Source organism: Vombatus ursinus, unplaced genomic scaffold, assembly GCF_900497805.2.
Source record: "Vombatus ursinus unplaced genomic scaffold, bare-nosed wombat genome assembly UNPS02006874.1, whole genome shotgun sequence".
NCBI lineage: Eukaryota > Metazoa > Chordata > Mammalia > Diprotodontia > Vombatidae > Vombatus > Vombatus ursinus.
The window spans coordinates 1,030,862-1,045,503 of NW_020946652.1; the positions used below are offsets into that span (position 1 = coordinate 1,030,862).

General features: G+C 42.8%; 1 protein-coding gene across 7 annotated transcripts in view; it reads left to right on the top strand.

Moving 5' to 3' along the window:
• Positions 1 to 14,642, top strand: part of LPP (LIM domain containing preferred translocation partner in lipoma) — a 692,945-nt gene that overhangs the window by 434,132 nt on the left and 244,171 nt on the right. For all 7 annotated transcript variants that reach the window (XM_027848882.1, XM_027848884.1, XM_027848888.1 and 4 more), the window contains one exon: positions 4,453 to 5,142. In XM_027848882.1, the coding sequence (XP_027704683.1) occupies positions 4,453 to 5,142 (690 nt within the window). The remainder of the gene's footprint in view (positions 1 to 4,452; positions 5,143 to 14,642) is intronic.

Genomic DNA, 14,642 nt, shown 5'->3' on the forward strand with positions numbered 1-14,642 from the left:
TTCCTTTCCTTTCCTTTCCTTTCCTTTCCTTTCCTTTCCTTTCCTTTTCTTTTCTTTTCTTTTCTTTTCTTTTCTTTTCTTTTCTTTTTGGCTAGGCAATAGGGTTAAGTGACTCTCCCAGGGTCACACAGCTAGTAAGTGTTATGTGCCTGAGGTCTGATTTGAACTCAGGTCCTCCTGACTTCAGGGCCAATGTTCTATCCACTGAGCCACCTAGCTGCCCCAAGGCTTTATTTTTCTTAACCGAAATAGAGCTTGCACTCATACAGAAGAGAGATCAGCCTTGCTCTGCCTGGCCCCAGATGATAGAATTAGAAAACGTGGACAGAAGAAAAAGGAAAATGGAGCTGGAGCCAGACTCAAAAGGCAGAAGGTTTTTATTGAGCACCTACTGTGTGCTAAATGCTGGTGTTACAAAGAAAAGCCGAAACAGTCCTTACCCTCCAGGTGCTCATAGTCTAATGACAAAAATAATATGCAAGCAATTGTGAGCTATAGAGGGTAAAAAAAAATGAGGATAATCTCAGGAGAATGGCATGAATGTTGTGGGTGACTGACAAAGGCGAGCATGCCTCCATTCCTCTTCCCCTAGTCCTCCCTTTTGTGTGCTGAAATCTCCCTTTTTCATTCTACCAATTCTCATTTTAATGAACCTGGGTCCCTTCCCTATCCTGGTCACTGATATGGTATCATCCTAAATTGTGTTACTCTTAATGACTTTGGAAGGATAATAGAAAATCCAGTCACCCTAGGGCGTGACAACTCAATAACTGTAGAGCATGACAACCCAATCACCATAGAGTATACTTTAAACAAAGAACATTCAGAAAAGTTGTCGAATGTATTTGTTTCTTCATCATCTTTAGAATGTGAATCATAATGAAAAAGGAACAGAGTGGTTTAGCGCCAAGACCAGGGTTTCTTAACCTTTTCTGTGTTATAGACCCATTGGGTGTTTGGTTAAACCTGTAAGGTTCTTCTCAGAATCGTGGGTTTTAATGCATAAAAATATAACACATAGGATTATACCATAAACCAACTCTAGTGAATTATAGTTATCAAAGAGTAGCTAGGTAGCACAATGGATAGAGTCGTGGGCCAAGAGTCAGCAAGATTCATCTTCTTGGCTTCAAATCTGGCCTCAGACACTTAATAGCTGTGTGACCCTGGGCAAATCACTTCACCTTGTTTGCCTCAGTTTCTTTATCTTTAAAATGAGCTGGAGAAAGAAATGGCAAACCACTCCAGTATCTCTGCCAATAAAACCCCAAATGGCGTCACAAAGAGTTGGACACAACTGAAGATGAGTCAATGACAATAACAAAAACCAGTTTTCAATATTAAAGCAAAAGAAGCTTATGGAGCCCAGGTCAAGAACCCCCACTGTAGTCAGATGCAGTCTTGCCAGTTGTTGCTTGGGTAACCTTGGGCAAATTCCTTTGTTCTCTCTCCCTCATTCTTCCCATCTGGGAAAGTGACAGATTGGACTAGATGGTCTAGAAGTGCTCCATCCAACAAATGGCAATGTTGATGGTCAAACACACTTTAGGTAAAGCACAAGTTGTAATCTGTCTAATGTAGATAAAGGAATATTCTGTCCTCCAGTATTCAAAGACTGTATCCTGACTTCCATCTATCATGATACTCATATAGTCAATGCCAAGAAGTAACCATTGACTGTATTTTGGGAACCTTTCAGGAATACTAAGATGAAGAATTTCCATTGCAATCACTCTCATGTTTGTGGATAGACAATTTTTGTCAAGGTTGAAGGAGCCAAGATGGTGGAGTAAGAAACCCAACTCCAAAACTCCCCCGAAATCTCGTTTGCAATGAACAGAGAAAACACCAAGCCAAATTCTGAGTGAGAAAGTTAAACACACAGACACACACACACACACACACAGACACACACACAACCACAAAATGAATCATTTTTCCAGTCCAGCGAAGCTTAGAAACACAGACAGAGACACTGATGTGATGGCTGTTTATATTATATTATTCTCCAGTTTATATTAAGAGATCATCAACAGGTTTTCTTGGGGAAAATCCTCTTATCACAGCTTATCAAAACCTGGTAAATGTTGCTTCAAAGAATGTGAGATATGGAAACAGATCCCCCCCTCACTTTTTTTTTTCTCTGAGAAAATTAAGAGTATAGAATGGAAGACTAGAAACAGGGCCTGACTTGAGTGATAAATTGGCCAGTTTGATGACATTTTTTTTTTCTGTTTTGGGCACTTCCTTTTCCATTAAGAAAAAAAAAAGTTATAAGAAAGAGTTTTCATCTATTGGGAAAGAAAAATGACAAATATATACATTTTACTAATTTTTTTTATATTTCCTACATTTTCCTTTATAACTCTTCCCTCATCCCCCTCCCCAAGAGCATCCCTTATAACAAAGAATACAACAAAAGAAAAATAAATGAATAAAATCAGAAAACAACATATAAAAAAGTCTGAAAGAATATGTGGCATTCTATGCCCATAGGGCTCTGCCTTGCAAAGAAATAGGGCAAACAACTTCTCTAGACTCTTCTTTGGGGCCAGATATTGGCAATTACAATTTTGTGTAGTATTGTTTTTAATTTAGCTTCTCTGTATTCGACCAATATAATTAAATAAGAGTTTTTCCATATGCAAATAATATAAAAAATTATACATGAATCCATAAATCTACTACTTACAACTTGCATTAAAAATTAAAAATAAAAAAAAACAACTTTGAAATATTGGTTTTCTACCTAACTTGGATGAGTAGTCTTCAAGAGATGTATTCCTTTTTCTGATCTATTTGAGAATATATTTATATGTACATGTATACACATACACACACACATGCATGTTTGTGTCCCAAGTCATTGTCTTCTGTAAATATCACAGTTTCATGAATTTTCCCTTAAAACATCTTCATTATAAAGGATCAATCTTATATATTAGAAAATGTAAAAAAAAAAAGAAAAGAAACGAAAATGTAGGTAATAGAAGAACATAGTGTAGAGCATATCCAACCATCTATCTGCCTTTCTCACCGTCTATCTGGCCTATTACTTCTGTCAAAATCTGGTATAGAGAGTGTGGGTTAAGGGTACAGAGCACCTGAGGCAATTGGAGAAGCTAGACTTGTTAGACGTACATGGAAAGGAGGAAAATTCATTTTGGTTCAGTTCACTTCAGTTCAGTAGATACTCTGTGCTACTTGTGTGTTAAGCCCTAGGCATAGAAAGACACAACAGCCCCTGCCCTCTAGGAGGTTACAGTCAGGAGTTGGGAATATGGATAATACAGTCAGTGAAATGTTTATTAAGATCCTCCTATGGAGGGTGGAGCCAAGATGGCAGGAATAATAGGAAGAAGTACAAAGAGATGCCTCCCCCTCAGTTCTTCCAAACAGGTCTGGAAAATGCACTGTACCCATTCGTGATCAGGACATCCAAGACAGTAATCACAGTGAGTCATTTTTCCAGAACAGGGAGACAGACAGAGAGGTGTGAGGAGTGTGGGGTCCCGCCAGCAGTGTCAGGTGGAGCATTCCATTACAGGGAGAGGCTGAGCACTAGAGAAAGAAGCAGTCATCCCAGATTCTTCATAGAGGGGCCTAAACTTACAGGTTAGGAACAGAACCATTCTGTCACTTATGACCCAGTCCAGGGTCACAGATCCAGGCTAGACTAAGGAGGAACCTGTGTCTGCCACTCCCAAACTGGGTCATGGTAGGGACTTATCACATTAAAATAATCAAATAATCATAATCATAATCATAAAAGCTTTCTGTTCTTTCTTGTGTGTTCAAGTTAGTAAATGCCATTTCTTTTCTAAAGGAACTCACTTTTGGGTCTTTATTGGACCTCATTGGTGTTTTTTTGTTTGTTTCTTTTTTACAATGGTGTTCTTATAGGGATTTGGGGAGTTACTCTGGGTGGTTTCAGGTTTCTTCTTCTCCCTATCTTGAAAATGCATCTTCCTCGTCTCTTTGAGCAGGCTTCTCTTGGTTTGAACGTAGTGATAGACTGAAGAGAAGTCCTACTGTGTGCATATATCACTGATGGATTCACTCTCCTCATTTAGCATCCCTCTGGTTGTCAAAGATGTTTGTTTTGTTTTTTAATTGGTCGCTAACAGTCCCCTCCATGTGCCTCAAATGTAGGACTTCTGTCTGTACCATAAGGGAAACTGAGTCACCATTTCTTTATGCAGCTTGCCAAAGGGCATGTGGCTCAGTAGCAATTATGGAATTAGTTTACACAGTGGACTCCATTTTCCAGTCCATGCTGCTGGCCCAGGAGAATACTTATGGCTCCATTTGTGACTGACAGGATGCAAGTTCTATCTCCCTTGTGCCGCTGCTTAATTTAATCATATAAGTGGAATGATTTTGATTTCCTTTTTGGCTGATTGTGACTCTCACCTCCCGTTTCTCTTTTCTTTCTTGTTCTTCGCCCCTCAGGGAGCCGCCATTCCCACGGCCTCAACTCCAGTCTCCACACCTGTCACAGGGCATAAGCGAATGGTCATCCCCAACCAGCCACCTCTAACAGCCACGAAGAAGTCCACCTTGAAGCCCCAGCCCGCAGGCCAGCCCTCGCCCATCCCTGTGGCTCCCATAGGAATGCTGAAGCCTCAGCCTCAGCCTCAGCCTCAGCCAGTTCCGGCCTCCTATACCACTGCATCCACACCATCCAGGCCCACGTTCAATGTCCACGTCAAGTCGGCCCAGCCTAGCTCTCACTACATGCCTGCTGGTTCACCTGGACAGTACTACAGCTCGGGACCGAGCCACGCCTACCCTCCTCAGGCACCTCCTGCTCCCGGGCCTGCTCATTATGCCCCACCACCGTCCCGAGGAGGCCCCGAATATGGCTATGCTCCACCACCTGGCCGTCAGCCAGAGCCTGCCTACGGCTATGCCCCCACTCAAGGCCGGTACCAGGATCCTTATTACTCAGGCTATGGGGGACGAAATGGTTCTGAACCAGGTTATGGCCCGCAAAATACCTGGAAACCCGAGCCAAGTTATGCTCCTTCTCCAGCTAGCACCCAGAATCCTGCTGGCATGTACCAACCCCCAGAGACCAAGAAGACGTACATCACTGATTCTGTTTTAGCTCCCCAAGCCCCAGCACCCCAGCAGCCTAAGGTAAGACACCGATTCATGTGACACTGCGGGGGAGTGATGGGGAAACAGTGGGTCTGGGTCATTCAGGGGCAAGGTAAGGGGATGTTTGTCAGGAGACACAAAGTCTGTCTCTTTGGAGACACAAAGACTCACACTGACTTTTTTTCCAGGGTGGTTCCTATAATGTGTCAAAGAGACTTCAATTTGGAGCTCGGTCCCAGAGGTGTTGGCTTAATGCAGCATCCGGTGACCTTAGGCCAGTCACGCAATACCTGGAGACCTAAGTTTCCTCACCAATGAAGTGAAAGGCTTACCCTTGGTACTCTCCACCTTCCCTTTGTCCTCTGACATTCTGTGATTCTAACCCCTACTGGGATGAAGAAACCAATTTATATCAATAAACATTTATCAATCTCCTATTGTATGCAAGGCATCGTACTCAGCACTGGGGATCACCGTGGCCAAAAAAATAATAATAATTATCCCTGTCCTCAAGGAGTGTACAGTCTACTCAGTGATGAAATAGGTTCTCCATGAAATAAATACAAAGTGATTTCAGACGTGAGAGAGTGGGGTGGGGGATCGCATAGGAGCGAGCATCATGCCATGCTTCACCAAAGACTGAAGAATGGGTGAAAGATGCCCTTCCTTCATTGTTCCACATTGACTGTGGCTCTCTCCAGTATGGCAGTGCACTCATTGCTGGCTTCCATTTAGAGATGAGGAAACCGGGGTCCATACAGGTTGGACCTTGCCCACAATTGCCTAGACAGCAGACAGCAGACAGCAAGCAAGGACGTGAGCACAGTGGTTCTGGTCCCAGTTCCTGAGCTCTCCTCCAGCCCCAAGGTACCGATTTCCTGGAGGAGGCAATCCACCCCGATGGATGGTCTTGCAAATTTTAGAGTCAGGAGAGGTGAATGAGCCTCCTGACGCCACCAGTGTCCCCAGCCTGTGAAACGGGGCCAGCTCTGTCCTTGGTTTGGCCCGTTTCCCCAACAGCAAAGTGAGAACTAATGAGACCCGACATCTCCTGCCCTGACAGTGATTTGGGGGCACAGACAGGGAGGTGGGCGGCGTCTGACCATCTGTAAGGCGCTTTGAGAAACTCAGCCCCCATGGCATAAATCAAAGTGCTTTCACAGCTTGGCCCTGGAAGAGGCCTGAGTTCCCAAGACCTGTTTTGGAAAAACCAGAGAGAGATTATTTTAGCTCTTCACAAAGATTAGTCCAATTAGCCCAGCTGGACAGCCTGGCCTTTGTTTCAGTCCGGCACCGAGTTTTGAATGGCCCCCTTTGACACACAAAGCCACCGATTGAAGGGAAATGGGATTCAGTGGCCATACACTCAGCTACCGCCACAGCACCCTCTCTCATAGAGCATTAAAGTGAGAGCTGGGCTTGGCGATCGCTAGTCACTGGGCACACACACGTACCCCTCCAGGTTGAGAGAGCCTCTGGGTTGGCCTGAATAGGGTGGATTTATGGGAGGGTCGCAGGGTTCTCCTGCCCCATGACAGTCCTTTCATAGCAGACAAGGTTGGATGGGGGCGGGGGTGTTTGGTGAGGGGTGAGTTGGTCCAAGGCCCGAGGCTCATGGAACCGTCCTAGTTTTCTTGGTGTTCCAAACAGAATCCAGTCCCATCCCAAGTATTCCCCGTCCTTCTGAGACAGGCAGTTCCCCCAACTGGGATTTGCATCTGGAGGTGAATTGGCCCTCATGAAGGGACCCTGAAGAAGGGTCGTATCTTGTGCTGGGGACAGCTACTTAGTGCCCCCATTCAGAGCAGGGAAGCTTGTGGCATCTCTCAGCTAACGAGTTACTAGAAAGAATGTGGCACCCTCCCCTTTCCCATTTGAATTAGTTTGTCATTCCCAATAATCTAGCATATAATTATAGAGACATCATTGGTTTCTCATGTCAGTTATCTATCCAGAACGTTTGTTTTTCAACAATGTGGCACATTCTTAGCATCGAGTTCAACTGCGTATTAGGATAATTAAAACCTGATTGCACAGTTTGTATGTGTGAGTGCTCACATGCGCATGTGTGCTGTTTTTTTTTTTTTCTTGAGATAGGTTCCAGGTTGACATTCAGCCATCTGCCTGTATTTTAGGAAAGGGGAGCAGAGGTCTCTGAAGCGACAAACATCTCCAGTGTGTGTATGTTATTTTCTTTCATACTAGAGCTCTGAGCCGAACACTGGTGTATTCAGCTGTCATTGTACAGACTCCATTATTGTTTGATATTGACTCAGCTTGGCCTGGTGCAATGATGACTGGTCCGGTGGGTGGCAAGTCCTCAGCTCCAGGGCCTTCTCTCCGCTCTTGTGTGGACTTGGCTTCTCGAGCTTGGGAAAGTATATAAACCTCTTTGTACCTCAGTTTTGACCTCAAGAAAGTGGGATGTCATTTCAGCTAATTAATTAATGATTGCAAAGTGCTTGGAAATTTCCCAGCGCTGTATAAATGCTGAGTGAAGACTATTCAGCTATGCCTTTAGCTTGTGTTTATTTTTAATTTTGTAGTCACTGATGGAAAACTTGCTCATTCACCCCTGTGTGAGAGAACAATTCTCGTCTATTGATTTGAAAAGTCCTGACTGTGGTCATATTGCATTTAACCCTTTAGCAAAGGAGATCAAATTGGAATTTTTTTTACATCCTTAGGAGAAATGAATTTACCTTTTTTGCATTTGATTTTGTTTTTTCCCAGATTCCACAAACAATCCAAATAGCCACTCCTATTGTATTCCAGCCATTTAAAAAGAATTTAAAACTGTAAAGCTTAGTGGTAATGGAGAACCAGATACCCCTGAGATTAGCCAGTTTATTCACTAATAACAGTGATCCCATGGCATGAACAATTCAGAAAAGGCATATGATACCATTCCTGTGCCTTCTGCAGAAAGTATGTTTACCTCAAGAAGAGACCACCAAAGATGATGTTGATACTAGAGTCATAGTCCCGGAATCTCAGGATGGGAAGGGACTTCACAGGCCTGGCAAGCAACACTCCATAGCACACCCAACAAGCTGCCATCCAGACTCCTCCCGGTGACTTCCAAGATGGAGGACGGGAGCCCATTGCCTCATAAGACACCTTAGGACAGTCCTGGGCTTCAGGGAGGATTCTGGATTTATTTCTGAACATATAAGTGCCACCTAATCCTCTGTCTCTGATGCCCATTTGGTTCTCTTCTTGCCCTCTAGGGCCAATAAGAATCTAATGTAATTTATTTTCCACATGACCACCCTTTAAATACTGAAGGCAGTTCATATGTCCCACTGTACCTCCTGAGTTGACTCTCCTCCAGGCTCAATGTCCCTGTTGTTGTTTTTTTTAACCAATCCTAATTTGGTATAACCTCAAGGCCCTTTGCTCATGTGGATGCCTTATTCTAGGGAATTTATAGCTTTTCAATGTTCATCTTAAATGTAGTACCCCAGGGGAAACTAATACTCATGTGTGGTCCAACCAAGGTACCACCATGGATCCATCACATTCTTATTCCTGGAATCTATGTCTGTCTTAATGCAACCTAAATTTAAATTAGCTTCCTTGACATTCAGGGGTAGCTAGGTATTGCACGAGGCCTGGAGTCAGGAAGACTTGAGTTCAAACCCAGCCTCAGACACTTACTAGCTATGTGATCATGGTTGTGTCACTTTACCCTGTTTGCCTCAGTTGCCTCAACTCTCAAATGAATTGGAGAAGAAAATGGCAAACCACTCCAGTGATTTTGCCAAGAAAACCCCAAATGGGGTCATGAAGAGTCAGACATGAGTGAAACGACTGAATGTTGACAACCTTGACATTCATAACTGCCACGTCCCATATTGAGCATACAGTCCATGCAGTTCCCGTATGGTTTTTTTTTGGTGAACGGCTTCCTAAGCATGTCTTTTCTGTCTTATTCATATGATACTGATTTTTTTTTTTACATGTAGTGCTATCAAATTCCATTTTTTTTAAAATTTGGACTTTGAAGACTTTTGAATTCTAGGTAGCCTGTCTTAAGAGGTCAAACTTTTTTTTTCCCTCCTTTTCTTTAGAAACCTAAAAATACTAACGAAATGAGCCAAACAACTCTTAACTCAATAACTCTTAGAGCATGGTAAGATTAATCCTTACAATTGCCTCATTGGTAGGAATTCTGAAATATGTCCAAGCAGACAAAAATCAAGCGTCAGGGACTGTAGAGATACCAAGAATCCTGAAATGAGACTTGGACTTCAGAGGGCTTACTCCTCACAATGTAGAAAAGACTTATCCACATAAAGAGAGTGACCAGTAAAGGCAGTATATGATTAGTGTCAGATGATGCAGCTCAGTGTGTAGAAACCCAACTGGTCTGAGGGCAAAGGGCTGTGGATGATATTGCTGACCAACGCTGCCCCTCTGTGTGACCTCCAGTGAATCACTGTGTCTCTCTGAGCCTCCCTCAGGTGTCAGGGCTTGAGGGCTGATGTCATGAGGTGGTTGTGTCCAGCCCAGTCTGTACTGTGCACATGTAAAATTCACCTGAGGTCTCCACTAGGCTCCTGGGAGCTGGATACTATCAGTGGTTTTCAGCAGCTGGGGCTAGGGTAGACCTCAAGGATTCAGTGTCTGGAAAGGAAGAGGAGGCAGCCAGGGGTGTTGAGAGGATCAGGACAGAGGGAAGGAAAGGGAAAGTCATTCTGTCAATTACTGTCGAAAGCCCAATGACCTTTAGCTTCAAACTTTTTCCCTTTGCCTTCCAAATAAAATATTTCCACAGGCCAGTGGCTGGGAAATTCTATCTTAACATCCCACAGACTCTGAAATTCCATCATTCTCTGAGTCGTGCAGTCAAGAAATATTAAAAGATTTTATAGGAGTTTAAAGGTTTCAAAAGAGAGAGATCTATTTAGTATCAGGTGGCCAGAGAAGGCTTCGTGGGATTTCTGCGGAGCTTTCCAACATGAGTTGCCCTCTGAACACCTGAAAGGAGAGGGGGGGCTCTGAGGAGGCCAGTGATCTGTGGGTGCTGGGGCCAGAACCTGGAAATTTGGTCTACAGGGCAAAATAGGTCTAGGGAGAGATCCTTGGTAAAACGTCTGTCCATGGGGCTCGTGATAGTTTTAATTCCACTGAGTTTTAATATCACTGCATCAGATTAGATTAAGCAGTCATTTCTACAACGCCTTCTGAAGCAGCTTGGGGGACCACATATAGTGAAGGCAGAACTGACTTAGAAACTGGGATGACTTGGGTTGATGTCTCATTTCTGACACGTACTAACTGTATGACCCTGAGCAAGTCACTTCAAGTTTAATTAATCTGGCTAACTCTATGAAGAGAAGTTTCAGAGAAAGTACCAACCTGCCTTGTTAAAAAAAAGAGTTTCTCAGGATTTCTAGTACCAATTAAATTGCAAGTCCAGTAACTATCCCTTTCCTACATCACAGGCACAATGTTAATCACCTGCTGAAATTGCTTTAGTTATTTATTTATAGTTTGGAGCTTTCTAAACCTTAAAAAACCTGATGGCAACCTCACCCCTTTGACTAAGAAGCCCTCACCCCCACCCACTGTCTTTCAGATACTTTGGTAATCTCTTGCTAGGATAATGTTTTGAAGGATTTTGCAGGGAGTTTATTCCCTTGACATGGAAAAATCTCCATTTGGCAAGACATCTGTGGCATTCATGGTCCAAAGGCACAGGGTCAGGCCTCTCAGGAGGTCATGAGTCAGATTTCAGTAGGAAACTTTCAGCAAAGGTAGGCTGATTGCTCATTGGGTATATCGTAGAACAGGACACTCCTGTTCAGGTGTGGGTTGACTCAGACAACCCCTTACAATCCTGAGAACCATAAGAAATTGAATTCCTACAGAGGAGAGGTTGGCTTCCAAGGTCAAGAGACAGCTATGGGGAAAGTAATGTTGCCAAGGAAGGCTGGGGAATTGAATCAGAAGGGGAGTTTTGATAACAAGTACCGGCCTGGAGAGGAAGAGGTCGAAACAGGCCAGGTGAGAGATGAATCATGCCTTCACGAAGGTAGCGGCTCACAGGGAAAGAGAGGGAAGGTCAAGTGCAAGAGATAGGAAAAATCTGACACGATTTAAAAAATTGAAAAAAAAGATGTGCCGAGAGTGGACATGAACAGTGAGCCAAACATATCCCAGAGGGGGCTTCCCTGGGAAATAACTCCAATGGTATTTTAGCCATGACCGATTCCTGGGTTCTTGGGAGGGATGCTGAGGGAAGGTGGCAGCACTTGTTCCTTTTTTTCCCATGTGTAGTCTTGTCACACAAGCATAATGTTAATAATAACAATTACCGTAAGTTATTATTAATATTTATTTGTTTTAACATGTGCATAGCTCTTCTTTTTTCTAATAATATAAATAATACTTGTCATCAATTATCATTAATTTTGCTTATTTTCTTTATTCTATTTTCTTATCTTTTTTTTATATCCTTCATAGCATTGCTAATAATATTAGTCATTATTATTGGTGTTATTCTATTATTTACCAAGTGTAGTTCTGTTTCATGGTCAAAGTGATATTAATGCTAGTTAATATTAGTTATTAACAATACCTATTGTTATATTTTCCTTTACACAGACTATCAGTTCTTTCATGGTCATAGTGTTTTTTTAGACAGTTTGGCATGTTGGGGACAGAGGTCAGGTCACTGGGAAGAGAAGAGTTCAGGGTCGTACCTCTGGGTTAATGGCACTCTTCGTAGTTTTAACTGTGACCCTTAGATTCATAAGATCAAGTACCCAAAGTCTTTGCCACCATGTGTTCGGTCTAACTGTTCACGTGAATCTTCTCACCACCATTGCACTCACTGTGGAGGTGAGCTAAGCAGTGGAGTCTTGAGCCTTGGGAACCGAGGTTGTGATCATGTTCAAGAAAGTATATTAGGCCACTAAACACTGTTGGTCAGGATGGATACCTGCCTGTTCATTGAGAGGAAGGAGAAGACTTAAGTTGAATGTAATTTTATTGTTCTGAAAAGGACAAGAACTTTACTGGAGAGGTCTGGGTCATGTGTCAGTACAGCTCATTGTGTCTTTCACTTCCAAGTTTTTGTACAAATGGTCCCCCACCTTCTTCCTCACCTTGTCCTCTTGGAATTACTAGTGTCCTCCTGAGAGTAACCCCAGCGCCACTTTCTACATGCAGCCTTTCCCAGTTCCTTCCAAGTGTTAGCATTCTCCAGATCTCAAAATTATATTTCATAACTTTGGATTCCCCCTCAATACCTTGAGGGTATTGTTTTTCTTTGTGCCCGTGTCTCTCTCACATCTAGGAAGCATTTAAAAATATTTGTTGAAGTGTCTTTATTGCATTGAGAAGAGCTCCCCATATGGAAATCTATGCCACCAATATGTGTTGGTGATGATCCACCGAGACCTTTGCTTACATTAATGAGAATGTCCCTTCCGGTGATCTAGAGAACAAGCCATTCATGCCTGTCCCTGGCATCATCAACATCATCACTGTCATCTCTTCCAAACAATGTCCCTCTTCACTGTTAATGAAACAGCCCACCATGCACATGGCCCCAGGACATTTCTGGAAGATGAAGATGTCCTTGACAGAAGGAATGAAGATCAATGGAGATTCTGAGGTCAATCTTTCCATTAAACCATGAAGACTTTGTGTTTGAGGAAGTAGAGAACACGACCCAGGGGTGGTCATTATAAAGGTCAGTGGGGAAATTGACACCTGAGATGAATTTTGGGAAAGAAGACAAAGATTCTGAAAGAGGAAGGTGAAGAGGAAGAGTCTGCTAGGCATCAAAGATAGCTGGAGAAAGGTCTGGAGGTGGAATATAAGATTGTTAGTTAGTCTGGAGTTAGTTATTCAACTTCTTTGTGGTCTCCTCTTTCTCTAAAAGTCCAGTGCAGCTTTCTCATTCGTTCATTCATTCATTCATTCTCTCATTCATTCACTCATCTATCCATCCATCCATCCATCCATCCATTCATCCATTCATCCATCCATCTATTCATCTATTCATTCATTTTATGTTTGACATTTAAGTAAAACATCTTCATCTTAAATAGATGGAGAAAAGACGTGGGATACCCTGTTTTAAGATTTGTAGATGCCCTGGAGACTTAGTCAGAATTGCAAGCTAGGCAGCATCCTGGTAATATTTACTGAGAATTGTGATACTTTGGCTTCTTTTAAAAATAAGCATCCCCCTTCTCAAAGGGGCTTGGCCGTTGTGTACATTGTTTCCTTGAATATGCTTCCTTCACTTTGTAGCAGTTTGCATGAACATCCCCTTGCTCTCCTGTAGTCTTCACATTCGTTGGTTTTTAATAGCACAAAAATATTGGTGGGTTATGCTCAACTATTTCTTCCAAAGATTTTTTTTTAATAAGCAACAACTCTCTTGGATGGAAAAGGTAATGAGATCCTAATGAAATATAATGACAAATGTGCTGATATTAAAAACTTATAAAAATGTTATTTCAAAAATAAAGATAATAATAGTGAACCTTTCCATCCTACTTTAAGGCTTGTAAATCTATCTATCTATCTGTCTGTCTGTCTGTCTGTCTGTCTGTCTGTCTGTCTGTCTGTCTTGTCTGTCGGTCTGTCGGTCTGTCGGTCGGTCTGTCGGTCTGTCGGTCTGTCGGTCGGTCTGTCGGTCTGTCGGTCTGTCTGTCAGTCTGTCTGTTGGTCTGTCTATCTACCTAATTGTATTTGATCATCAAAACAACCCTGGGGGGAAGGTGCTGTTGTCTTCCCATTTTGGAGATGAGGAAACTTGAGGCAGAGAGATGTTAAGTGACCCGCCCAGCATCACACAGCTAGGAAGTATCTTAGGCAAGATTTGAACTCAGGTCTTCTTGACTCCAGGCCCAGAGCACTATCCACTGAATCACTTTACTATCTTTCATCAACCGATAGATCAACTTTGTATAGACTGACTGTTATTTTTGAGTCAGTGGTCCATTTTGATGGCAGGGCTCCTTATCAACAGTGCCAGTGTCTGCCTTCCCTTAGGCTTACACTTTGTTTTGTTCTTCTAATTTTTTACCGTGAACTTATCTCCCTTGGCTGCCTTGGTCATGTTCCTTGTCCTTGCCATCCTTGCCTCTTGCCAAGGACATTTGGAATTCCTGTTCCCTGTACTGAATTCCCCTTCCAAATTAATGTCATCTGCAATCTTAATGAAGGTGTTTTCTGTTCTGTCACCAGCGATGAAGCTGTTTGTAATTGCTGGGCTTGAGACCAGGCCCCCAGAAAACCTCATATCGTGATGGGTCTGCAGTGATTACAGGCCAATTACTCAGTAGCCAGGGGTGTAAATCATTAGGTCTTTCAGAGTTTAAAGCATCTGATTTATGTAACACATTCCCAGGTTCTGTATTCTTCCTGTATTTTAGCTTCAAGTTATTGAGGAGAAAGCTAGTTATATGCCCAGCTCTATAAACATGGACTGGACTCATGTTTCCTCTCATTCTAGCTGGTACCACTTTTCTTTCTTTCTTTCTTTCTTTCTTTCTTTCTTTCTTTCTTTCTTT